This window comes from Salvelinus fontinalis, chromosome 30 (assembly GCF_029448725.1).
Source record: "Salvelinus fontinalis isolate EN_2023a chromosome 30, ASM2944872v1, whole genome shotgun sequence".
NCBI classification, from domain to species: domain Eukaryota; kingdom Metazoa; phylum Chordata; class Actinopteri; order Salmoniformes; family Salmonidae; genus Salvelinus; species Salvelinus fontinalis.
Window position 1 is genome coordinate 23166327 of NC_074694.1, and position 27385 is coordinate 23193711.

Consider the following 27385-nt stretch of genomic DNA (forward strand, 5'->3'; position numbering starts at 1 on the left):
ATAATCCACCATTGGGCAAGATAAAACATTTAAGTGCCTTTGAACAGGGTGCTGGGTTTTTCACGTTGAACAGTTTCCCGTGTGTATCAAAAATGGTCCACCACCCAAAGGACATCCAGCCAACTTGACATAACTGTGGGAAGCATTGGAGTCAACATGGGCCAGCATCCCTGTGGAACACTTTCGACACCTTGTAGAGTCCATGCCCTGATGAGTTGAGGCTGTTCTGAGGGCAAAAGTGTTCCTAATGTTTGGTATACTCAGTGTACGTAACACATTCTTTACAAGTAATGCATAGCATGTAGTGGTTGACATAAACTGACATTATCATTTATTATATCTATAAATAAAATGTGTGATATAAACCTTATTCAGGGCGCTGACAACAAAGTGTTATCATATTGTGTGATGTAAGAACAACAGATGTTCAGAGGGTGCAGCCAAACTATAATGTTGACCTTTTCCTATAAAGGTTTGCTGCAATGCACCAAAAACTTGTGGAATTTATCAATAACACTCACCCTCCCACAAACATACACAAACACATTGTATTTTTCTTACACACTTTGTGATTCCAACCCAAGAGATGGAAAACCTGTCTGACACAATTTCCTGGTTTCCTCTTGTGAAAGTCAGTTAATCCCACAAACCACTGCTTGCATCATGTTCAGAGTAAATACATTGGGCACAAGGACAACAGGGTGGTCTTCTGCTCTGACCAATTTATTTATCAGCAAGTACAAAAGCCACTCTGGAACATCACAGAATACTCAGTGACGCAATGGTCTGGTTAATGAGTAACTCAGGGGTTCAGAGCTATTCGTTTTTTAAGACAGACAGCAAGTCCACTGCTGACCTCAGTTAGGCTACAGCAATAGCAAGCCATCACAAGGTAAGGCAAAGCTTTCTCAATTTACTTTCAATGTACTTGTACAGAAGTACAGTATTTGAGTTTATAGTGTGTCAAAAAGTTGTGATTCAGGAGACATGAGAGAGGGAATAGGATTTGTCTTAAAAATCTTTGTAAAAAATATTGACCTGTTTATCAAGATAGGGAATGTCTTCAAGTTTTAAATTAAAACAAGGAGATTTACTCTAGCAACACTTCTGGGTTTTACCATACAATACTGTATTTGTTGGAAACGTATTGTGTACCTTGTTAAAGAAAAGGGACGGAGAAGGGAAGCATTCAAACATAGTGTACGAAAAATAAAATTTCTGCTGTTTTTTTTTAATGACCTTTAATGATCTTTGCTTACTGTAAACTTAATCATTAATCCAGGCCATGTATTCCCAGAAAGAGGAGGCTCTTGTGTTTGCTCTGTACTTCCAGAACTCTCATCATTTGGTAGTCATCCAACACAAAGAATAAAGTACATTTCATTGGCTATGTTTAAGTAACAATATGGAGTGGTGTGATCATTTGAAAAAAGTGGTATTTATGGATAAGTAGGCCTATCCCACTTAGCATGGACTGACGCCGACGTCTTTTGTTTGGTCCAGTCCGTACCAGACATAATTTGGCCCAAACTTAGACGTCTATGTTTGGTTCTGATTTGTTCACGCCCGGACCGGATCAAATTTGACCGATTATAGACATCTATGTTTAGCCCAAATATAGGCCGGTCCGGACCAGACCTTGGTGGATGTTGAAATCATGGCCGGTCCGGACCGGCCTATATTTGGACCAAACATAGACGTCTATGTTTCACAAGTTTGGACAGCACAGTACAGTACAGTAGAGCACAGCAGAGTACATTACAGTAAATAAAAGTAGAGCATACTACAGTACAGTAGAGTGCAGTACAATACAGTAGAGCACAGTAGAGTACAGTACAGTAAAGTATAGTTCAGCACAGTAGAGTATAGAGCAGTATAATGTACTATATTGTACCCTATTTTACTTTAATGTACTCTACTGAACTAAACTGTGCTGTACTCTACTGAATTTAACTGTACTGTACTGTACTCTACTGTGCTCTAGATAAACAACAGGTAGATAAACAACAACATATCACAGTCATAGAAATAAAAAATATATTTCTGTAACCGTTACTGAGAGTGTTATTGTAGTTGAAGTGGTCTGTTGGTTTACTCTATAGGTTGGACTATGTTGAACATCATTGCCACCAGTTTTAAAAGCTTTAAAAAATGCAACGTAAATGCATGTGATAGATGGGAGCAAATCTTCAGTTGAATGTTACATGGATAGAACAAATATTATTGTGATATAATGCTTACTTATTGAGAATGTATGTGTAGTTAAAATTTGGCCATAGAATCCAGTCTGTAAATTATTTATTTTCAACTTTCATTTAGAACCGAAAATGAACCTGATTTCAACGTCTGGAAAATACGTATTTTCAACTTTGATCGGAACCGAAAATGAACCTGAACTTAACGGCCGGAAAATACATATTTTCAACGTCCAGAAAATTTCCTTTCAATGTCTGGAAAATACATATTTTCAACGCACGGAAAATATTCTTATGTATTTCCACCTTTCATTCAGAACCTACAATAAATATATTTTCAATGTAATTTTGCTTACTGGGATGTAAGAGTTGTCTATGCCTAGATATTACTTAGCAGATCTATATAATCAGAATTTAGGGTTGGACGTATGTTTGGATAGTGGCTAAGCTGTTTTTCTTTGTGGTCAGTTCCCTATGTACTTGCTATGGCCTAACCTCTAACCCACTGACCTCTGCAGCTGAAGGCGAGCCAGCATCCCATTCACTATCCAAAAAGAAAAGGACAGATAAAGTAAAAATAAATCAATCCTTGACAGACAGACCTCAGCCAGTGGCGTAGTGCAGTTTCGCTGCCCTACGCTTAGACCCCCGCAAGGTCAAAGCAAGCCCGCATTTTGCCATGAGGCTAAGAGAAAATGTTTCTGTTTAGAACTAATTTCCAGCTATTCTAAACTATTTGCCATGAGGCTGAGAGAAACTTTTTCTGTTTAGAGCTAATTTCCTGCTATTCTAAACATTTTGTCATGAGGCTGAGAGAAAATGGTGCAATTTTAAAGCTAATTTCCTGTCCTTCTAAACATGTTTTTAATGGCTTATGACGTGTTCATATGCTATCTGGTGTTCTGACCTGCGGGGGAGGTGTTCTAGACAAGTGACCTCAGCTCAATGTTCCAGGCAGCCAATCATGATTTGAGATGGTAAACATTGATAACAAAGTCATGGCTTGAAATAGTAACAGGCACTGACAGAATTAACCCTATGACCCTTTTCTATCTCTTCACAGAAAAATTCAAAGGAAATTTCTGTCCAAAAAGGCGGAACATGCGTCACATATTTTGCCCTCTCCTTCTGCTCTCCTGCCTCTCAGTAGGCCTAGCGAACCGTGTATATGTCCACCCGTTTAACCTCTTTGCCTCTGAGAACGTCAGCTGTGAGACCATCAAAACCGAAGTGACCAAACCACTGGAGACTGTCCCGTTGACCCCCATTAACAATGACAGTGTGGTGCCTGACACTCGAGACTTCTCAAGCACTGACAGACTGAAACAGAACGTCACTCAGCGCACTGCTGTACTGGCAGAGCTGCTCAACTCTCTGGGCCTCCGGATGTACAAGGCTCTGAGCAGCAAGCAAAAGGACTCCAACACCTTGCTCTCGCCCATGAACACCTTTGGCTCTCTGGTCACCTTGTACCTTGGGGCCTCCAAAAAAACAGCCATCCCTTACCAGCAGCTGCTGGGCCTGAACAGGGACACGGACAGAGACGACTGTGTCTCCCTAGTGGACGGCCACAATGTTCTTCGCACTCTGCAGGACATCAATTCCCTGGTGGATGGGCCCAAGGATGAGATCAACACTCGTGTGTGGGCCTTTGCTCGCAAGGGCGCTGACCTCTCGAAGGACTTTGTCCAAGGCACCCAGGACTTCTCTGATGCCTCGTACATCAGAGCAGTGGATTTCTCCCAACCCCAGGAAGCTGAGACCCAGGTCAACAACTTCATCCAGAAGACATCAGACAGGAAAATCATGAGCCTGTTCAAGGACCTAAGCTCAACCACAGATCTACTGTTTGTCAGCTCTGTCCATTTCAAAGGTAAGCACTCATAGTTTTCACACAAGCCAAAAAACACATACAGTACAATAGCAGTGTCAAAATATTGCAGCAGCAAGACAAAAACAATTCTACAAAATCCACATCATAAACAACAAACAAGCTATTTTTCCCTTTTTCAGGCAACTGGAGGAAGGCGTTCCAGACAGAGAAAACTACCATGCAGGAGTTCAAGGTTGATGCGACAACAACTGTCATGGTCCCTCTCATGACCCACACAGGCACCTACAAGTACCTGAATGATAAGGACAGGAAGTGCACCGTGGTGAAACTATCTCTGAGCAAACGGGCCTACATGCTGGTGGTGCTGCCTCACGAGGGGAGCAGCCTTCATGACATGGAGTCTCGACTACAGTCAGACATCATCTCTGGCTGGCACAGGCATCTGAAGGAGGGGTAAGTCAGAAAATATCTGAGCTACATCTTGCAATGTTTCTGACAGATTTATGTTACCTATGATGACACCTACAAGTGCTGTATTATGTGCATTGATAAAACATTGATAACTATTACTGAAATATTGGAGCTCAATATATTTCTGTCCCGAGGAGAATATCTATTTTTTGACAACTGACACCACTTCACACTTTGCGCCACAAAGATTTGTGGAAAGACAAATCAATCAATCAATAGTAAGCTATCTTAAAAGTAGAATCCTTAATTGAAACAATAACAAAGCCGTCACCCCACCTGTGTTTTGGTAAAAAGCAGAAGTATGGGCCTGGAAAAATGTAACCACTCTCAAATTCAAAGACAGAGCCTATGGATGCAAGGACTGGCCATCCATTATATCAACATTATAATTTTAACCAAGTTTTGAGGCCATACAGTGTTTGTTTACAATTACATTGTTTGCAAACAATGGAGTAAAACAAGCTTATATTTTGGATTCTGATGGGGTATGACAGTTGAACTAAGCTCATGAGGCATTTATAAGTTATATTCTTCAAGAATCAATGGGTATAAAGATATCATTAATTTATAAGTGCAAAAAAGGATGAGGCAAATAAGGATTCCAGCTTTAATGGAACATGTACTGTAGCAGCTATCAGGAATAGGGACATAAATAAGCACTGTGCAAACTGGTCTGTTGTTTTCCCTGTAGGTTCCTGGAACTGTCTCTGCCCAAGTTCTCCATGACAGCCTTGACTGACCTAAGGTCATTGCTCTTTGACATGGCAGCTGAGATTGAGAAAAGCCTGCTGGGTTCAGATGCTGAGTTTGGGAGACTCAGCAGTAAGAAGCCGTTCAGTGTTGATAAGGTAAGATCTAGATTTCCCCTTAGTGGTATAGGAACAACAAAAATATGTTTACATAAACCTGTGATAGGGAGCAGATACTAAACTAAACAGTACCTTTACAAATCGCAGCCTACTATGTGTGGTGAATGCAAATAGACAAAAGAGAGAATGGGGGAAGAAACTGTTGGTACTCTAGTACTCCTATATTCTTTTGCAATAATTTTTTTGAATCTAATGGTGACTTGGAGCTCATTGTAGTAGTGCATCTCTTCCAGGTGTTCAACAAAGTCATGTTTGAGATGTCTGAAGGTGGTGCTGAGAGTCAAGACAAGACCAAAGATGAAGGGGTTCCCCTCAAATTCACTGTCAACAGGCCCTTCTTCTTCGCTATTGTAGAGGGAAACTCCAATGCCATTCTCATGCTGGGAAAAATAAGAAACCCGACTCTTTAGGGCTTCTACATCAACATAACAAATCTGTGACCAACTGCAGAAGAATGCACATGAAAGCCTCCTGGATCAGCAGACTTGTGGGTTTGTACTGACAGATCAATGCAATATTGCATGTTCCCTTACTAGTATGATAATTTATTCCAGGAGTTAAGAACTTATGTATACATCATGTATCATGTTTGTGAAAAAACACAATATTACGCTGTATTAAGCTGTAATCTATTCACATAGAGCACATTCAAATCAAATCAAATTGTATTTGTCACATGCGCCGAATACCACAGGTGTAAGGTGTAGACCTTACAGTGAAATGCTTACTTACCAGCCCTTAACCAACAATGCAGTTTTAAAATCCCTAAAAAAGTAAGAGATAAGAATAACAAGTAATTAAAGAGCAGCAGTAAATAACAATTGAGAGGCTATATACAGGGGGTACCGGTACAGAGTCAATTTGCGGGGGGCACCGGTGTCGAGGTAACTGAGGTAATTATGTACATGTAGGTAGAGTTATTAAAGTGACTATGCACAGATAATAACAGAGTAGCAGCAGCATGGGGGAGGGGGGGGGGGGGTGCAAATAGTCTGGGTAGCCAGATTTGATTAGCTGTTCAGGAGTCTTCAGGAGTCTTATGGGCAGAAGCTGTTTAGAAGCCTCTTGGACCTAGACTTGGCACTCCGGTACCGCTTGCCGTGTGGTAGCAGAGAGAACAGTCTATGACTAGGATGGCTGGAGTCTTTTGACAATTTTTAGGGCCTTCCTCTGACACCTATATCTAACATTATGCAGATCTTTGTGTCTAATATACATTGTAGAATTACAGCAATGTACTTACTGTTTGCTATGATAAAGGTAGACATGGTTGATAGGATTATTGAAAGGTCTGAATTTGTATATTCTATTATGCTAAGAGTTTGTTTTGTTGCGATTTGTGATTGCATGAATAAAACATTGTTTCTCTACATTGTTGAAATGTCCATTTGTCTTGAAAAATCCTTTACAAAAAAGGGAACAGCTAGTGACTATTTCTCCTGAGACTTAAAAGGTTTAGATAACATGGGGCTAATAATGACAAACCTCTTCGCAAAACCAGACCGTGAATAATGAAGGCTGATCCCTGTCTCGCAAATGAACTGAATGTCACTGAGCTTTATGATATGCCTTATTAGGTCACCCCTCATAACAGCTGAACTTGAATCACATTTACACAACAACATACAAAGATCGAAAGCTTTTATTACAATTTTGATTCACCTTATTTAAAAATGTACAATCTCATCCTTCACCAACTCTGTTCACAATGTACAATACCTTTATCCTTCACTAAAAAAGTAGACCAAGAAGCTGCCCTGGTCTACTTTTTGCCAGTATCTCTTTTGTATGATGGCATTATTGAACGTACAGTGAATTCTCAGGCAGGCATAGAGGGTCAGGGTTAACCCCCTTTGACCCCATTACATTACACATTTGCTGTTATGAACAGTCAGGGGGCCAGTAAGAAATACTGAATTACTATTGAAAATCTCTTGATTTCAATAACATCTTTCATATGATTAGCGTTCAAAATAAATAAGACCCAGTCCCTCATTGTGCTTTCTTCCTTCTAACTACGATCATACAGATACATTCATATCGGTGCAGGATTATGGTACAGCCTGCTCTGATGGAGTCACGTCCTGTGCTCCTTGTACCAAGTCATTTAGTGTTGAGAACATGGTGATGTCGGCAGGTTGCAGACCCATCTTCTGAATCTGTCATGGGAAACAAACATCAAATCAAATTTTATTCGTCCCAAACACTGAATACAACCTTACAGTGAAATGCTTACTTACAAGCCCTTACTTACAAGCCCTTACCCAATAATACAGTTAAGAAAAATACCCAAAGAAAAGTAAGAAATAATTAAAAAGCAGCAGTAAAATAACAATAGCGAGGCTATATACAGGGGGTACCGGTACAGAGTCAATGTGCGGGGGCACCGCTTAGCCGAGGAAATATTATCCCCACGCCATAAGACTCCTGAACATCTAATCAAATGTCTACCCAGACTATTTGCATACCCCCCTCTTTTACACTGCTGCTACTCTCTGTTATCTATGCATAGTCACTTTAATAACTCTACCTACATGTACATATTACCTTGACTAACCGGTGCCCCTGCACATTGACTGTGTACCGGTACCCCCTGTATAAACCTCGCTATTGTTATTTTACTGCTGCTCTTTAATTATTAAAAAAAAAAAAAAAAAAAGTCTACACCTGTTGTATTCGGCGCATGTGACAAATACAATTTGATTGAATATGTACATGTAGGTAGAGTTATTAAAGTGACTATGCATAGATAACAGAGTAGCAGCAGCGTAAAAGAGGGGGAGGCAATTCAAATAGTCTGGGTAGCCATTTGATTAGATGTTCAGGAGTCTTATGGCTTGGGGGTAGAAGCTGCTTAGAAGCCTCTTGGACCTAGACTTGGCGCTCCGGTACCACTTGCCGTGCGGTAGGAGAGAGAACAGTCTACGACTAGGGTGGCTGGAGTCTCTGTGGTATTAGAGGCTTACCATCACAACAATCATTCTGGGGATTTTCCTGACCTGCCTTCCTTCCTTCCCATTGTTTGAGTTAAACATACTGTCTTTCTATAACATAGTCAAAGGACAACTACAAGATAAGTTTGGGATATCTAACAGGGTGAACCCTACCTGCTCTCCCAGGTACTCCACATCCAAGGCCAGCTGCAGGCGGATCTTGCTGTCATCTGTAGGGCCTCCAGTGGTACCTATCGTGTTGGTGGTTGCCGTTTTCCTCGCTTGCTTCAGTCTCTTTAAACTTTCCTCCATTTTTTTTACGGAACTCAAAACGTCTGATATGGTTTCAAAATATCTGCCCAATGTCAAGATGGAAAATTAGTATTTTGTGCTTGGTGGAGCAGACCAAAAAGCTACTTAAGTTTGTGAGGTTGACTGTCCTTGAATTCAATTCAATTGTTAGTTTGTGTCCTTGTGTGGTGCCATTCTTAGGACAAAACAATGTGACTCACTGCATTGGCCCTAGAGAGTCAACCTAATTTTATTAAATATTATTATAACACGTTACCAGGACTAAAAACTATGGCATGCATTCAAATTGAAAGCTGTATACGTGGACTAGAATTATCTTCACAGGATCTAATTTTCCCATTCATGAAGTGGTCTCTAGCCATCTCTTACAGTATACTGTACTTGCCTATACAGGAATTCGAACAGACAGCAGAGTCCCCCTACCTGTGAGTGCAGTCATTGAGTACAACCCGTAGCCAGTCCTGGGCGATGGAGGGCTTCACCATCTCTTTGGAGTCGCTCAGGAGCTGGTGCAGCGGCCGCAGGGCGTTGTCCATGTAGGCAGAAGCTCTGAAGGGAACTTCCTATACAGGAGATGAAGAACAGGCACATATTTTCAAGCTTGTGACTGCTGTGACTGTGGTGCACTTTTCAATATTTTGGTACTATACAGCAGATGTTCTCTAATCATCTCAGTAACGTTGAAGCCTAATGGGAGCACAGCTCCATTGTCTTGGGAGGATGACGCCTGAGGGGCAGGCCTTCTCACTTTGTTGGTCCTGCGGTATAGTCGCGGGACCTCAGAGGCACTCTTCAGGAAGCGAAAGCACCTCTCAGTTAAATGCTGAGTCATCTTGCTGTTCAGGGTGGGAATGCAGCCAGACAGGGAGGCTTTGGAGTCTTCTAGGGCCTCTGGGGAGAGAACACAGGGCATGGAAGGACACTTGTCAAAAAGGCAATCAAAAGGCACTATATCAACTGACTTGCAGTAAGAGAACAGTAACAGCTGATGGAATCAGTATCATGATTGAACACTGTCTGGAACAAGGTATCAGTTTGTGCATTTCATCTTTCAAGCATAATGATGACGACATACCTCCAACAATTACAACGTTTTTGTACCCAATGACCTCCAGTTTCTGCATAATCATCTTAGAAAGTTCCGGAATCTGTGAGAAAGGCAAATGTTTAATGGTAAAGAAAACTAATGATGCAAAAATAACAAGGTTAATGCAATTGCATATCTATGTAATGTTGCCTACCACTAAAAGTCATTCTTAAAATTAAAAACCACATCTATTAAATGTGTAAATTATTTTTGTCTTCTTGGAAGGTAAAGCTGACCTCGTAAAACTGACCATCCTACCGATCCTCGACATTGTCAATTACAAAATAGCCTCCAACACTCTACTCAACAAATTGGATGAAGTCTATCACAGTGCCATCCGTTTTGTCACCAAAGCCCCATATACTCCCCACCACTGCGCCCTGTACGCTCTCGTTGGCTGGCCCTCGCTTAAAACTTGTGGCCAAATCCACTGGCTCCAGGTCATCTACAAGTCTCTGCTAGGTAAAGCCCCGCTTTATCTCAGCTCACTGGTCACCATAGCAGCACCCACCCGTAGCACGCGCTCCAGCAGGTATATCTCACTGGTCACCCCCAAAGCCAATTCTTCCTTTGGCCGCCATTCCTTCCAGTTCTCTGCTGCCAATGACTGGAACGAACTGCAAAAATCACTGAAGCTGGAGACCCATATCTCCCTCACTAGCTTTAAGTACCAGCTGTCAGAGCAGCTCACAGATCACTGCACCTGTACATAGCCCATCTGTAAATAGCCCATCCAACTACTCCTTCCCCATACTGTATTTATTTATTTATCTTGCTCCTTTGCACCACAGTATCTCTACTTGCACATTTTACCATTCCAGTGTTTAATTGCTATATTGTAATTACTTCGCCACCATGGCCTATTTATTGCCTTACCTCCCTTATTCTACCTCATTTGCACATGCTGTATATAGACTTTTTATACTGTATTATTGACTGTATGTTTGTTTATTCCATGTGTAACTCTGTGTTGTTGTGCAAGTCGAACTGCTTTGCTTTATCTTGGCCAGGTCGCAGTTGCAAATGAGAACTTGTTCTCAACTAGCCTACCTGGTTAAATAATGGTGATTTATTTTTTATTTTATTTTTTAAATACAGTACAAAACTTCATTGGCTTATTTTGCAGGATCTTGGTCATGATTGATCCATATCACTACCTGGTCCTGTAGTTTGTCCACATCGGAGGCTATAAAAACCAGCTGTTTGGTAGATAGGGTTGCTGGGCTGCCACTCTCACTGCCCCCATCATCCTGAGATGTGCGACTGGACGTGGAGGAGGCGGAGCTGGGAAGGGGCCTCACAGGGTCTTTACTGACCTCCGTGGAGGGAGATTTAGTCAGCATCTAGGAGACAGGGTCCAGAAACACCAATCATGACAACTTAATAGGACCAGCATTTCCTTTCATAGTATTCACATTTTCATTCCTGCTGCTTTAAAACACTGGAATACTGACATATGCTGCAGGCTACGTTGAACACTAGATTAATAGAGGTATCACTGAATCTATAGACACTATGTACACAAGCATTAATATTGTAGTGGAAAGGTTGGGTTGCCATGTTGGAGGCTGTACCTCAGTGAGGAACTTGGAATAGCGTGAGATGAGCTGCAGGGTGAGCTTCCAGAAGCGGTGAGACAGCGGGGGCAGGTAGACCTTTTCCACCCAGCACCTGACCAAGCTGTTCCACAGCACCTGGGACACCAGCAGGTGGTAGCAGCTGCCCGCTGAGGAATAGAGTGTGTAAGGGGGGGAGAGTGTGTAGGGAGCAGGTAATACAAGCCAGCATGTAATATTGCCTTTTGTGGTAATGATTCATGAAATATAACTTATCCATTCATACATTAAAGTTGAGTATAGCTACTAACCTGGTGCTGCCTCTAACCCATCAGCAATAGCATTCTCTAAACATGCAGCAATTTCCTTGTACCTGTGACAGAGATCGGGAACAACAAGTTAATGCATCGCTGTTAAACACGTATAAGCTAGCTTGCTGTTTTTGAGCAAAACAGTTCTAAAAGGATTTTTCCAATCTCCATTTTTGTAGAAATGGCATTGCAAAAGATGATGATTATTCTTTACAATAAGATAAATAGCATAGCACATTCTCAAAACAATCTTGACTGTAAAACAGATAGCAACAGCCATTACACAACATGCAGCTGTGATGGAATTGAAAGCACACAATTTTAAGCATGTGCAGCATGACAGACTTTCCATTGTGAAATGTGCAGATGCTGTTTGACAAACACTGCAAGGCACAGAGAGTTCAACAACCTTCACATTGACTCTATAGAGGATCAATATTTCCTTAGAGGGAGTATTCATCGGGAGCCTTGTGTTGGACACAGTTACTTATGACCCGTAACTGTCATCTTCTTATCTCTATGCGTAACATGATATCAGCACAATATCCAGGAAGTAAAACAGATGACTGGACATCAGCAGGGTAGGTGACAATTAAATGGTGCAAAATCAAGCACAGAAGGTCAGTACAGGATGCACAGAAGTCAAAGGTCATGGAGCATGCAGCTACTCACCGGAGCTGGAAGTAGACAGGTAGGTTCCACTTGTTGTGGAAGCTCTGATAGGAGGCGTGAGCTCTCAGTCTCCTCACACTGGCTTGGGAGCCACACTGCCTATCAAACTTCCTCACAAAGTCCATGCTGATTGTGTACCTCTGCAAAATAGATACAGACATGAACCGAATGAGAATCTGGTCGCCCTCTCCCACTAGTAGAGAGTAGACCTTGTCAGGGTCAGTGTTTCCATTACTATTTCCATTGTATTTCCAAGCTCTGTTGAATAGTGCCAAAGACACTGGCTTCTAATGGTTTTATATGACAGTAATGATGCCATAGGACTACTTTGATGCCAGAAAAATGAGATTGGGTCGTTACAGTACGTACCTCATAAAAGGTGTCAGGGTTGCCCGCGTTGAAGAGAGAGGGGATTCTCTCCTCGATACCTTTGATGATTTCAGGCCAAACGGAGTTCACCAAGAAGTCGTATCCAGGCACTATGTCTGCCTTTTCACTGGACAGACAGCAGAAAGCAAAGACATGAGAAAGAACAAATAAGAAATTCATAGGTTATGAATGTAACTCAAATCAAATTGTATTTGTCACACGCGCCTTGAAATGCTTACTAACAAGCCCTTATTAACCAACAATACAGTCTTACTAAAATAGAGTTAAGAAAATATTTACTAAATAAACAAAAGTAAATGCAAATAGTCAGGGTGGCCGTTTGATTAATTGTTCAGCAGTCTTAAGGCTTTGAGGTAGTAGCTGTTAAGGAGCCTTTTGGACCTAGGCTTGGCGCTCCGGTACCGCTTGCCGGTGCGGTAGCAGAGAAAACAGTTGTGTGACTGGAGTCTTGGAGAATTTTTTGGGCCTTCCTCTGACACGGCCTAGTATATAGGTCCTGGATGGCAGGAAGCTTGGCCCCAGTGATGTACATGGCTGTACGCACCACCCTCTGTAGCGCCTTATGGCCATTCTACCATATACTTTCTTATATCTGTTGGTATAAATGCCTTCAGAACATTGACTTCCAGCTCAGCTATGGCGGGTACCTTGAAATGGCCATTCCAGTCACCTCGCGCAGCAGTCTACAGTGATGCGGCACAAACTCTAAGAGCTTGGTGTACATTATTTGAAGGCCATTGGGGGTGGATTTGACCAGCTGTTCAACGATGACCTGTTGACAACAAAATAGTCAGGTGAAGTACTGTTTATGTAGAGGAAGCATAGACTTCATCTCTGAAGAAGAACACAGTACATTAAGTTCTTGAATTGTCCATTTCCGCATCATTTCGTAAATATATTGGTGAGCTAGACACTAAGAGAGTGTCCCAGAAACCAGATTAAGTTTACGCCTGGATTTAAAAGCAATTAAAAATCATGATTGTTAGTCCAGGAGTAGGACTGCGACACCAGCCCTACACGCTCTTCTTTATATGCTATTTAGCAGACACTTTTAATCAAAGCGACTTACAGTCATGCGTGCATACATATGGGTGGTCCTGGGAATCGAACTCACATTCCTGGCGTTGCAAGCACCATGCACTATCAACTGAGCATACAGGACCTAATCCTGACGCTTCCACTCCCACACAACCTCACCTCATCCATGTAGGGCTTGACCAGGACTTGTCCCACCAGAGCCTCTGCGTCCCTAGTCTTGTCGATGGTGGCGTAAGTGCGTAGGCAGTGACGCACAATATCCACATTGGAGGTCTGGAGGCCCTGTATGAGGAGCCCCTCCAAAGACTGCTGTAGCATGGATGTGATGCCGGAAATACGCTACAACACAGATCGTACACAGACACAGTGTAAGTAAAGGAATCTTTACAATGGGCAGGCAAGGTCATTTTCAACCATTAACCTTAATCTAGTTTGTGTACTGAAAATCAACCCCAGAAATGCAATGGTGCTGTCAGTGTTGAATAATACGACTTGACTTACAGGCCTGACTTTGTCCAGCAGGGGCATGCCCTTGCTTTGGACAGCATAGAACTGCAACTGATTGAACTCTGTGGCAATCCGCTCCAGAATCTGACCAGCTAAGAGAGGACTACAAAGCAAAAGAAACAGCAAACTTAGAAACTGAAACATACACCAATATATAGAGTACATAACATGAAGAATATAGCTGACATAGCTACAGGGATAGGGGTAGGCCCTGAAATGCTGGCTGGATGCCATATTCTCAGAAAATATTAAAAGCAAGGTCAAATTTAAAGTTTCAGTCCGGGATCTAAAGCATATATTGTACGAATTGGATACGTAACATATCATAAGAATTGCCCAAAAAAGAAGGATGTAAACATATCACACGAAGTGGATGACATAGTACACAATTGAATATCGGTTACACAAAGGTAAAATTATCTGGGATATTTTTTATTTTTTTATTTTTTTTAACTTCTGGAGGAAATGCAGTTAATAATTGTGAGTCTCCTCCCTCGCCAATGGAAAAAGTTTCGGCCAAACCCCTCCCTTACACTAATTTAGCCCGTGTTTCTCATGGCCAAAAAGCACATTTTGGTATTCATTAATTTTTACGATATAGCCAATTTGACTTTGTGGCTGTGGAATCTAATGGAAACGTTTATCATCCGTACACAGGCTTGAAAATCACTGCACCAGTTTACGCACCGCCTTTGCCCAATCCTGATTCGTCCAAATAATCTATACACAATTGAATGAAGTAGCACACAAAAAATGGAGACCCGTTTTGGCTAGTGAGCACCACTTTCAAGACTACTGGTTTAAATTACACAAAAGTTCCGGGAGTATCAATTTTTTTTGTACTTTTTACGCCTTTTTCTCCCCAATTTCATGATATCCAATTGGTAGTTACAGGCTTGTCCCATCGCGTCAATTCCTTTACAGACTCGGGAGAGGCAAAGGTCGAGAGCCATGCGTCCCTGGAGAATCACTTTTAAAAAATGGGGTAATGGCTTCTTTCTGTGACCTTGCCTCATCATTAACTTAGATGCATCCGTATGGTAGAGAGACTATAATATGTCATATCAGCAAAAAGCTGATGCAATCATTTTTTTTACATACCTGCTTATCTCAAGAGATGTTGAGTCTTTTGAGTTCTGAGAATGTAGGATTTTTTCAATCTTCTCTACTGATCGAACAACTTGGATGAGTCTTGTGACACACATCTTGTATAGGGGAACAAAAAATGAGAAACATGACAGTTTAAAACAGACTCATATCTAGCATCCAGCTACACACATACAAATGTACTGTATTTTTCAGAAACACAAATGTCTGAAATGGTAGACATACACTATATTTAATAAAAAGTATGTGGACACCCATTCAAATGAGTGGATTCAGCCATTTCAACCACACCCGTTGCTGACAGGGGTATAAAATCCAGCACACAGCCATGCACTATCCATAGACAATCATTGGCAGTAGAATGGCCTTACTGAAAAGCTCAGTGACTTTCAAAGTGGCACTGTCATAGGATGCCACCTTTCCAACAAGTCAGTTCGTCAAATTTCTGCCCTACTAGAGCTGCCCCGGTCAACTGTAAGTGCTGTTGTTGTGAAGTTGAAACATGTAGGAGCAACAACGGCTCAGCCGCGAAGTGGTAGGCCACACAAGCTCACAGAACGGAACCACCAAGTGCTGAAGCATAAAAATTGTCTGTCCTCGGTTGCAACACTCACTAACGAGTTCCAAACTGCCTCTGGAAGCGACGTCAGCACAATAACTGTTCGTCGGGAGCTTCATGAAATGGGTTTCTATGGCCGAGCAGCCGCACACAAGCCTAAGATCACCATGTGCAATGTCAAGCGTCGGCTGGAGAGGTGTAAAGCTTGCCACCATTGGAAATGCGCTCTCTAGAGTGATGGATCACGCTTCACCATCTGGCAGTCTGATTTTGTATGGTTCGGGCAAGGCCCCTTAGTTCCAGTGAAGGGAAATCTTAACTCTACAGCATACAATGACATTCTAGACGATTCTGTGCTTCCAACTTTGTGGAAACCGTTTGGGGAAGGCCCTTTCCTGTTTCAGCATGAAACACAAAGCGAAGTCCATACAGAAATAGTTTGTTGAAGCCTCCCGAGTGGCGCAGCAGTTTAAGGCACTATATCGTAGTTCTAGAAGGGTCAATACAGACTTGAGTTCGATCCCGGGCTGTATCACAACTAGCCGTGATCGGGAGTTCCATAGGGCGGTACACAATTGGCCCAGTGTTGTCTGGGTTAGGGGATGGTCTGGCCAGGGGGGCTTTACTTGGCTCATCGCGCACTAGCGACTCCTTGTGGCAGGCCTGGCGCTTGCAAGCTGACCTCGGTAGTCTGGTGAACGGTGTTTCCTCCGACACTGGCTTCCGGGTTAAATGGGCAGGTGTTAAGACGCGCGGTTTGGCGGGTCATGTTTCGGAGGACACATGACTCGACCTTTGCCTCCCGAGCCCGTTGGGGAGTTGCAGCGATGAGACAAGATCAAAGTTGGGGAGGAAAAGGGGGTAAAATACAACAACAAAAATATAATAATGGTTTGTCGAGATCGGTGTGGAAGAACATGACTGGCCTGCACAGTGCCTTGACCTCAAACCCACTGAACACTTTTCAGATGAATTGGAACGCCGACTGCGAGCCAGGCCTAATCGCCCAACATCAGTGCCCGAACTCAATAATGCATGTGGCTGAATGGAAGCAAGTGCCTGCAGCAATGTTCCAACATCTAGTGGAACGCCTTCCCAGAAGAGTGGAGGCTGTTATAGCAGCAAAGGGGGGACCAAAAACATATGAATGCCCATGATTTTGGAATGAGATGTTCGACAAGCAGGTGTCCATATACTTTGCGTCCTGTAGTGTATAACCTTGAGAGTGCCACGTTATGAGTCATAATACCCATAAAACCTAGAGGTCAAACGCGTACTTTTGGTCATGTAGTGTATAAATCCAGGTTAACAAACCTTTTTGTTTTGCAAGTCATCTTGCTTTGATAGCTGGTTGTCAATGGCTTGGATCACCTCACGTACTGATGTTCTCAAGCTCTGAAAAAAATAAAAGGGAGAAAGATACATAAATAGGACAAAGTGTGTGACCAAGTCAATAGCAATGAAGGTGAAATCAATGTATCATAATATGAAAAAAATAGTCAAACAGAGCACATACCAGTACCTCTTCCTGCAACTGACCCAGTGGCACTGATAGCTGGTTCAGGGCTTTGTCCATTCCAACCTAAATAGATGATACATCAAGTATGCCCATTATTCTCTAACTACTATTGTAGCTATTTGGCCTAATTGACATTTAAGTCCTGATCTTAGCTGGAGCAACTGTTTGGAAGAACAAACAGGCATCTCATCATCACACCCATTTAGATTGCTACATCCATATTGAGCAGATTCCGCTGATGCTCCCAGTTTCTTTCAAGTGACATTGTTGTAAAATAGGATTGCCATCTTGTTATTTGGCTACAAATGCATGGTTGTAACGTTCATTAATGCCACATATGGGTGGGGGACACTGCAGCATCTTGGACGTGACAGCCGTAGGAACCTACCAGATTGGTGGAGAGGTTGACAAAGTCTGCATAGTCTTTGTTGATGAGCTCCACCATGGCTGTTTTGAGCAGTTTGTAATACATCTCAAGGTCCTCGCGCATCTCCTCCAGCTGGACATGCTTTCTGCAATCAGCAACAAACTGATCTACGTCGAAGTCATCCTGAATGCAACAGAAGATGAAGAAGAAAACATGTATCATGATTGATCATGTAGTTAACGTTAGCTAGCCAATGCTTATGCAAAATCTGTCCAGCAGAAACTAACTTGCTAGCTGCTTGCCATTTCTAATCGGGCATTAACAGTTTGATGAAGAAGGTAGATCGCTAAATACGAGGAGACAAATTTAGGCGTATATAATTCGTGTCTTTTCAAGATGTGATAACATGGAATGAAGCCAGTTTGGCTGATCACTGCTAGCTAACCGATGGCAATACTAGGTCACGTTAGCTTGGAAAAGTGACATGATCTTAGCTACTGTTAGCTAACTACCTTCATAAACACGTCCTTGTCGAAACAGAGAGAATCCGGCCCCTTTGGCAGATTCATTTTTCTTTCGTACTATCCTTGAAATCGATAAAGGCGGGACATGTAGTTATAATATAAAGTTAAAAAAAGTTGCTAAATAATATCTGAAGAATGAGAAGAGGGAAAAATACTGAAATTATACTTCCGCAAACATGGCAGTGTACATCAACGATAGAACAATGAGACAGATATTTCACCGGATGTACAATGTGAAGCATCCGGTTGGTGTTTCCACTCACTACCAAATATGGTGATGAGAGGAAGTCCATTGGCTAGCAGTGGGAGAAGATTTTTCTCATCTATGAAACATTTGATCTCAATGCAGTTTTATTTTTCCAAAACCAGTATCTATTACAGAGTGGGCTACGTTTTGTAGACTTTACCCTGTGCCAAAGTTTAAAAAAAATGAGTAGTTTAGGAGTGCAAGGGTGAATTGAGTTATTGCACACGCGCACTTCAAAGAGTAGGCGTTCCCTAACGGAAATATGCAAATACATTGTAGTACGCACCAATAGGTTGTCGCTAGCTCGTGCTTGGCTCTGTCAACCTCCTTGCGTGTTCTGCACACTATGATTCATTTTCTATCTTGGGTTAGTTATAAAAATCTTTGGTACCATACCAACAAGTAAGATGACTGGGGCGACCCCATCTGTTGCACCCCCACAGGGCGCCAAGGGGAACGTTGTTTGTTTTATTCTAAGCATGGTGGTCTTAGAAACAGATTTTATCATACAAATCCTGACCTGCTGTTGCTCTCCTTTTCACAGGATATCATTACACATTTTCAAAAATTACTTTAAATAGTTCCTATAATTGCAATGTCATTGAATAAACGAATGCATTAATCATATATGTATTTTATATTCGTATCATAAGCAAAAATCTATTTATAGGGTATATGCATGTTCTAACCGCATCAGAACACAATTCTGCTTTAATACCGTAAGATTTGACGTTGCAGTGAGATAACAACGCTATTGGCCAGTACAGGAGAGCAACCAGGTCAGCTGACATGTAGATGCCGCGTATTTATTGAGGTCTCTACACAGTACGAGCCACCAACGAAATAGCTGGCCCAACCAGGATGCGCAGAGATTGATACATATTGATAATTTCGGTCTCTGTACGCAGCGCGGAGGGGAACTTCAGTAGCCTTGATGAGGACAGCTCCCCTCCGGTCGATGCTTTGAAGAAAGGGGAGAGTCGAAGTTATCGCATCACAAGTCAAGTCTGCAGTAGGCCTAGCAGAATTATCAAACGCGCACAGTGGGGAGTGGGCTGTCATCTCCCGTGGGTAGGTGTGTGTGTGGCACGGGTTTTCCCCCAGTATAGTTGCATGCCGAATATTGTGCGGTGTGGTAAGCTACCAAGTGCATCGACCAGCGATGGCGGAATGTGGAATGAAGGCGCTTTCTGTCCTGGAGGCGGCCCGCTCACGCTACGAAAGCTTGCAGATTTCAGATGATGTTTTTGGGGAATCGGGAGATGACAGTAGCGACAATCCCTTTTACAGCACTTCGGGTGACTCGAATTCGGATAACTGTTGCTTGGAGGCCGGGGATGATCAAAGGGCAGGTGAGACTGGGAATTGTCAAAACGGAGGTCCACCCGGCTCTATCTCAAAGACCCAAGCAGAGAAGGATGGATGGAGCGACACACTGCAAGATATCACGGTGGCCCCCTACAACGACACATATGGTATGTAATTTCAAGAATAAAGCCTAGCTTGAATTAATAGGTTAAGGTCATTATCTCCAGTGTGTGTGTGTGTGTGTGTTTTCTCTTTCTCGTGAGCATGCGTGTCCATCTAATGAGTAGCCTATGATTGTAGGTCCTGATTGAACAGCAGGCCCAGAGAGTGAGAGAGAAAAAGCCCAAGTTTCCTTTAATAAAGGATCATGACACAATGTGGATGAATTGCTTAGAGAATTGTGGTTTATATGATTGGTCAGAATCTTACAAACAGTGAAGTGGCAGTCTGGGAATGTGGTGGAGAAACAGGACAATTAGTTAACAGTGAGCAGACAGACATGCTGCTCCTCTCAATTATGTAGCCCAGGAAATGGAAATGGGCATAGAGGACAAGTTGCAGAGGAGCCTAAGTGAATTAAAGACAATATTGGCACAGAACACATGTTTGAGCACTCTCTGCCTCTCTCTCCGGTCTCTCCAGACACAAATAACATTGTGCAACATCTTTGCCAGTTCGACCACATGTATTTGCCAACTAAGGCATTGTAGTATGCCAATGCATATTTTGGACCAGCTGCCATTGTAAAGGAATACTGAGCAGTTGCATGTCATGCTTAAAGGGGTAAAGCATACTAGTACCAGCAACAACCTAACCAAATATGTAATATTCTTATCCTTACAAATGTCCTGTAAAATTGTCAATGTATTACAGATGATTATCAGTCATATAGAAGTAAAAAATAGCATTATGGATTAGAGGTCGATCGATTATGATTTTTTCAACGCCGATACTGATTATTGGAGGACCAAAAAAGCCGATTAAATTTTTTTTTTTTTTAACATTTTATTTGTAATAATGACAGTTATAACAATACTGAATGAACACTTATTTTAACTTAATATAATACATCAATAAAATCAATTTAGCCTCAAATAAATAATGAAACATGTTCAATTTGGTTTAAAGAATGCAAAAACAAAGTGTTGGAGAATTAAGTAAAAGTGCAATATGTGCCATGTAAGAAAGCTAACGTTTAAGTTCCTTGCTCAGAACATGAGAACATATGAAAGCTGATGGTTCCTTTTAACATGAGTCTTCAATATTCCCAGGTAAGAAGTTTTAGGTTGTAGTTACAGTATTATAGGAATTATAGGACTATTTCTCTCTATACGATTTATATTTCATATAGCTTTGACTTTTGGATGATCTTATAGGCACTTTAGTATTGCCATTGTAACAGTATAGCTTCCATCCCTCTCCTCGCTCGAACCAGGAACACATTGACAACAGCCACCCTCGAAGCAGCGTTACCCATGCAGAGCAAGGGGAACAACTACTCCAAGTCTCAGAGCGAGTGACTTTTGAAACGCTATTAGCGCGCACCCCGCTAACTAGCTAGCCATTTCACATCGGTTACACCAGCCTAATCTCCCTAATCTCGGGAGTTGATAGGCTTGAAGTCATAAACAGCGCAATGCTTGAAGCATTGCGAAGAGCTGCTGGCAAAATGCACGAAAGTGCTGTTTGAATGAATGCTTACGAGCCTGCTGGTGCCTACCACCGCTCAGTCAGACTGCTCTATCAAATCATAGACTTAATTATAACATAATAACACACAGAAATACGAACCTTAGGTCATTAATGTGGTCGAATCCGGAAAGTATCATCTCAACAAGACGTTTATTCTTTCAGTGAAATACGGAACCGTTCTGTATTTATCTAACGGGTGGCATCCATAAGTCTAAATATTCCTGTTACATTGCACAACCTTCAGTGTTATGTAATAATTACGTAAAATTCTGGCAAATTAGTTTGCAAAGAGCCAGGCGGCCCAAACTGTTGCATATACCCTGACTGCATGCAATGAACGCAAGAGAAGTGACACAATTTGACCTGGTTAATATTGCCTGCTAACCTGGATTTATTTTAGCTAAATATGCAGGTTTAAAAATATATACTTCTGTGTATTGATTTTAAGAAAGGCATTGATGTTTATGGTTAGGTACACGTTGGAGCAACGACAGTCCTTTTTCGCGAATTCGCACCGCATCGATTTATATGCAACGTAGGACACGCTAGATAAACTAGTAATATCATCAACCCAGGGGCGAAAATCTGATATCAACCTTGGAGGGGACAATTACATGAAATTTTCTCAGGAGCAATTCCTGAGGGGGACACCAAAAGTAGTGCTGTAACACATAGACTATGTTGTAATATGTTAAATGTATATTGAGGGACCATAATCACTACTACTGGATAATTGTTAGGTACAGTAGTTAACCGAAGGGTTGTCCCAACTTGTTTAAATCATTATAATACTACTAATAATAATAGTTATAGCAATGTTCCTTATCAGTGCAGTGTTCCTCTCTCTTGAAACGTTTGCAAGAGTTTGCGGTTCTATAAATTGTGGGTGTGGCTGATATGGTTTTGTGTCATCACTGAGGTAACTGGACGATGCTGTGCCACTGTCCCCTATACTGGTGCTGCTGGCAACAAGGGTGACACCTGGTCCTGCCGTGGCTGTGACACTGTCCTCAAGTCTCTCTCCTTGGCTCTTTCCCTTTCACCACCCTCACTGACTCACAGTCTGTCTCCTAGAAAATAAATAAGGTGTTTGCTGTACTCCTAACTACCGGTACCCAAAACTACACAATTAATCACAACAGCAATACCATTGCCTTAAACAAATCTTGGTTCAGTCACCAGTTTAAATTGAGAGTGGGGGTATTCATGGCATTTTCCAATTATGTCCCTATTTTACAAATCAAAAAAATTGAGAACCTTTCATAATGTTGCCAAACAAAGACTCAACAAACTTACTTGAGACTCCCTGTCTCTGCCAGTCTGTCCCTGCATATCTGTCCCCAGCTCTGCTGTCTGTGTGCCATCTGTTGCCTGCTCTGCCTAATGACATCATTGTGAAATATTTCCATTAGCATTTCACTTCTTTCTTATGAACATTTTATCAACTGGTCTTTGAGATATTAGGCTACTAGAGTTCTTACTTTGCGTTTTGGTGTACTGAAAAATACTCTGATGTCCGTCTTTTTACTTTTTTCTGACATTTTTCTACCTGGCTGGCTGGCTGACCGGTCTAGCTGCACACACACATTTACACAACACATGCTGCAACGTTTTGAAATTTTAACATAGTTTGTTTCATATTGGCAGGCTTCCAACAATAGCTGAATTTGCAAAGCTAGCGAGCACCAATTCCGTTTCTGTGGTGTTTGCTATAATCTTTGCTACCTGGTTAAAGGTGAAAAAAAAAAAAATTCACTAGCGACAATTTAGCTTTTGCAACGAGACCATTAAATATATTTAAGACAATGGTATAAGAGAGTGTAGTTTTGTTCAGTTTGGACTTCAGTTTATCGCTAACCTTATCACAGGGACTTTGAAGCACTACAGCTGCATGCTAATCTTGGAATAAACTGACGATAGCAAATATTCCATCTTTGACGACGCCACATAAATGGAATAGGTACTAGCTAGCTTGATAGTTAATGTTTGCTTTAGTTTGCGCGCTAGCTCTGCAAATTCAGCTAGTGTGTGAACCCTGCAACATGAAAAAAATATATACATTGCTAAGGCGCGATTGACTGGATTACCTCGCGTCAGTTACGTACATTGAGTGCCTTTCGGACAGTAGATACGAGCCCTCTATTACCTTGCCAGCTAAAGAACTGGCAGTGGATCAAACCATTGTGAGGCAAAGGGTGGGGGGGTCGCAATCTTGTGAAATTTAAAAACGCGCTATTAAGTGTCTATAATCAGTACAAGTGCTTTCATTGCGTATTATTAATATTATTGAAATTACATAGTTATGTTTACAGTGATATATTGGGGGGGACAAATCATATTTTCCCCAGGATGGGGGGGTCGTGTCCCCCCCGTCCCCCCTGGGATTTCCGCCTATGCATCAACCACGTGTAGTTATAACTAGTGATTATGATTGATTGATTGTTTTTTATAAGATAAGTTTAATGCTAGCTAGCAACTTACCTTGGCTTCTTACTGCATTCGCATAACAGGCAGGCTCCTCGTGAGGCAGGTGGTTAGAGCGTTGGACTAGTTAACCGTAAGGTTGCAAGATTGAATCCCCGAGCTGACAAGGTAAAAATCTGTCGTTCTGCCCCTGAACAAGGCAGTTAACCCACCATTCCTAGGCCGTCATTGAAAATAAGAATGTGTTCTTAACTGACTTGCCTAGTTAAATAAAGGTGTAAAAAAAAAAAAAAACGGTGTCCAAAAATACAGATTTCCGATTGTTATGAAAACTTGAAATCGGCCCAAATTAATCGGCCATTCCGATTTAATCGGTCGAACTCTATTATGAATGTATCACACAACAAGTGTAGGTTGAGGGTCCTGTCTTCATCATTGCTCTGTTTGAAAGCTCTGTCACTGAGACCAGATGTGACTTGCAAATAAATGCCCCCTCTCGCTAAATGGTGGTCTGGGGGTGCATTGTGCCACTGTCACGACGTGGCCAAGATAAAGCATAGCAGTGTGAATAGACAACGATACAGAGTTACACATGTAGTAAACAATAAACAAGTCAATAACACAGTAGGGGGGGAAATGAGTCTATATACATTGTGTGCAAAATGCATGAGGAGGTAGGCAATAAATAGGCCATAGGAGCGAATAATTACAATTTTTAGCAGATTAACACTGGAGTGATAAATCATCAGATGATCATGTGCAAGTAGAGATACTGGTGTGCAAAAGAGCCGAAAAGTAAATAAATAAAAACAGTAAGGGGGTGAGGTAGGTAAATTGGGTGGGCTGTTTACAGATGGACTATGTAAAGCTGCAGCGATCGGTTAGCTGCTCAGATAGCAGATGTTTAAAGTTGGTGAGGGAAATGTAAGTCTCCAACTTTAGCGATTTTTGCAATTTGTTCCAGTCACAGGCAGCAGAGAACTGGAAGGAAAGGCGGCCAAATGAGGTGTTGGCTTTTGGGATGATCAGTGAGATATACCTGCTGGAGCGCGTGCTACGGGTGGGTGTTGTTATCGTGAACTGAGATAAGGCGGAGCTTTACCTAGCATGGCCTTATAGATGACCTGGAGCCAGTGGGTCTGGCGACGAATATGTAGCGAGGGCCAGCCGACTAGAGCATACAGGTCGCAGTGGTGGGTGGTATAAGGTGTTTTAGTAACAAAACGGATGGCATTATGATAAACTGCATCTAGTTTGCTGAGTAGAGTATTGGAAGCAATTTTGGAGATGACATCGCCGAAGTCGAGGATCGGTAGGATAGTCAGTTTTACTAGGGTAAGTTTGGCGGCGTGAGTGAAGGAGGCTTTGTTGCGAAATAGAAAGCCGAATCTTGATTTGATTTTGGATTGGAGATATTTAATATGAGTCTGGAAGGAGAGTTTACAGTCTAGCCAGACACCTAGGTATTTATAGATGTCCACATATTCTAGGTCGAAACCGTCCAGGGTGGTGATGCTAGTCGGGCGGGCGGGTGCAGGCAGCGAACGGTTGAAAAGCATGCATTTGGTTTTACTAGCATTTAAGAGCAGTTGGAGGCCACGGAAGGAGTGTTGTATGGCATTGAAGCTCGTTTGGAGGTTAGATAGCACAGTGTCCAAGGAAGGGCCAGAAGTATACAGAATGGTGTCGTCTGCGTAGAGGTGGATCAGGGAATCGCCCGCAGGAAGAGCAACATCATTGATATATACAGAGAAAAGAGTCGGCCCGAGAATTGAACCCTGTTGTACCCCCATAGAGACTGCCAGAGGACCGGACAACATGCCCTCCGATTTGACACACTGAACTCTGTCTGCAACGTAGTTGGTGAACCAGGCAAGGCAGTCATCAGAAAAACCGAGGCTACTGAGTCTGCCGTTAAGAATATGAGGATTGACAGAGTCGAAAGCCTTGGCCAGGTCGATGAAGACGGCTGCACAGTACTGTCTTTTATCGATGGCGGTTATGATATCATTTAGTACCTTGAGTGTGGCTGAGGTGCACCCGTGACCGGCTCGGAAACCGGATTGCACAGCGGAGAAGGTATGGTGGGATTCGAGATGGTTAGTGATCTGTTTATTAACTTGGCTTTCGAAGACCTTAGATAGGCAGGGCAGGATGGATATAGGTCTGTAACAGTTTGGGTCCAGGGTGTCTCCCCCTTTACAGATGGGGATGACCGCGGCAGCTTTCCATTCCTTGGGGATCTCAGACGATATGAAAGAGATGTTGAACAGGCTGGTAATAGGGGTTGCGACAATGGCGGCGGATAGTTTCAGAAATAGAGGGTCTAGATTGTCAAGCCCAGCTGATTTGTATGGGTCCAGGTTTTTCAGCTCTTTCAGAACATCTGCTATCTGGATTTGGGTAAAGGAGAAGCTGGGGACGCTTGGGCGAGTAGCTGGGGGGGGAGTTGATGGCCGAGGTTGGAGTAGCCAGGTGGAAGGCATGGCCAGCCGTTGAGAAATGCTTGTTGAAGTTTTCGATTATCATGGATTTATCGGTGGTGACCGTGTTACCTAGCCTCAGTGCAGTGGGCAGCTGGTAGGAGGTGCTCTTGTTCTCCATGGACTTTATAGTGTCCCAGAACTTTTTGGAGTTAGAGCTACAGGATGCAAATTTCTGCTTGAAAAAGCTATCCTTTGCTTTCCTGATTGACTGCGTATATTGGTTCCTGACTTCCCTGAACAGTTGCATATCGCGGGGACTATTCGATGCTATTGCAGTCCGCCACAGGATGTTTTTGTGCTGGTCGAGGGCAGTCAGGTCTGGAGTGAACCAAGGGCTATATCTGTTCTTAGTTCTGCATTTTTTGAACGGGGCATGCTTATCTAAGATGGTGAAGAAGTTACTTTTAAAGAATGACCAGGCATCCTCTACTGACGGGATGAGGTCAATATCCTTCCAGGGTACCCGGGCCAGGTCGATTAGAAAGGCCTGCTCGCAGAAGTGTTTTAGGGAGCGTTTGACAGTGATGAGTGGTGGTTGTTTGACCACAGACCCGTAGCGGATACAGGCAATGAGGCAGTGATCGCTGAGATCCTGATTGAAGACAGCAGAGGTGTATTTGGAGTGCAAGTTGGTCAGGATAATGTCTATGAGAGTGCCCATGTTTACAGATTTAGGGTTGTACCTGGTGGGTTCCTTGATGATTTGTGTGAGATTGAGGGCATCTAGCTTAGATTGTAGGACGGCCGGGGTGTTAAGCATATCCCAGTTTATGTCACCTAACAGAACAAACTCTGAAGCTAGATGGGGGGCGATCAATTCACAAATGGTGTCCAGGGCACAGCTGGGAGCTGAGGGGGCTCGGTAGCAGGCGGCAACAGTGAGAGGCTTATTTCTTTAGATTCATTTTTAAAATTAGAAGTTCGAACTGTTTGGGTATGGACCTGGAAAGTATGACATTACTTTGCAGGCTATCTCT

The 27385-nt window shown here is 42.5% G+C and overlaps 3 protein-coding genes across 4 annotated transcripts in view; 2 read left to right on the top strand and 1 right to left on the bottom strand.

Annotated features, from left to right (window-relative positions):
• Positions 1 to 785: 785 nt before the first annotated feature.
• agt (angiotensinogen) lies at positions 786 to 6739 on the top strand. Its single transcript, XM_055890072.1, has 5 exons — positions 786 to 892; positions 3259 to 4068; positions 4209 to 4482; positions 5192 to 5348; positions 5603 to 6739. The coding sequence occupies exons 2-5, from the start codon at positions 3297 to 3299 to the stop codon at positions 5777 to 5779; spliced, it is 1380 nt and encodes a 459-aa protein (XP_055746047.1). The 5' UTR covers positions 786 to 892; positions 3259 to 3296; the 3' UTR covers positions 5780 to 6739.
• Positions 6740 to 6996: 257 nt separating this feature from the next.
• Positions 6997 to 18463, bottom strand: cog2 (component of oligomeric golgi complex 2). 2 transcript variants are annotated; one of them, XM_055890070.1, is made up of 18 exons: positions 18240 to 18463; positions 17749 to 17910; positions 17364 to 17423; positions 17156 to 17236; positions 15277 to 15380; positions 14170 to 14278; positions 13828 to 14007; positions 13278 to 13402; positions 12610 to 12736; positions 12241 to 12380; positions 11569 to 11630; positions 11276 to 11427; positions 10859 to 11044; positions 9690 to 9762; positions 9363 to 9505; positions 9038 to 9177; positions 8477 to 8657; positions 6997 to 7528 (listed from the first exon to the last, which is right to left on the bottom strand). In XM_055890070.1, the coding sequence occupies exons 1-18, from the start codon at positions 18294 to 18296 to the stop codon at positions 7421 to 7423; spliced, it is 2190 nt and encodes a 729-aa protein (XP_055746045.1). In that variant the 5' UTR covers positions 18297 to 18463; the 3' UTR covers positions 6997 to 7420. The 2 variants fall into 2 exon arrangements, with proteins under 2 accessions (XP_055746045.1, XP_055746044.1); XM_055890069.1 differs by having other exon boundaries at positions 17358 to 17423.
• A 791-nt stretch (positions 18464 to 19254) lies between these two features.
• The window catches only part of pgbd5 (piggyBac transposable element derived 5), a 41895-nt gene continuing 33764 nt past the window's right edge, over positions 19255 to 27385 (top strand). The window contains exon 1 of the mRNA XM_055890077.1: positions 19255 to 19973. Within this exon, the coding sequence (XP_055746052.1) occupies positions 19661 to 19973 (313 nt within the window). The 5' untranslated portion in view covers positions 19255 to 19660. The remainder of the gene's footprint in view (positions 19974 to 27385) is intronic.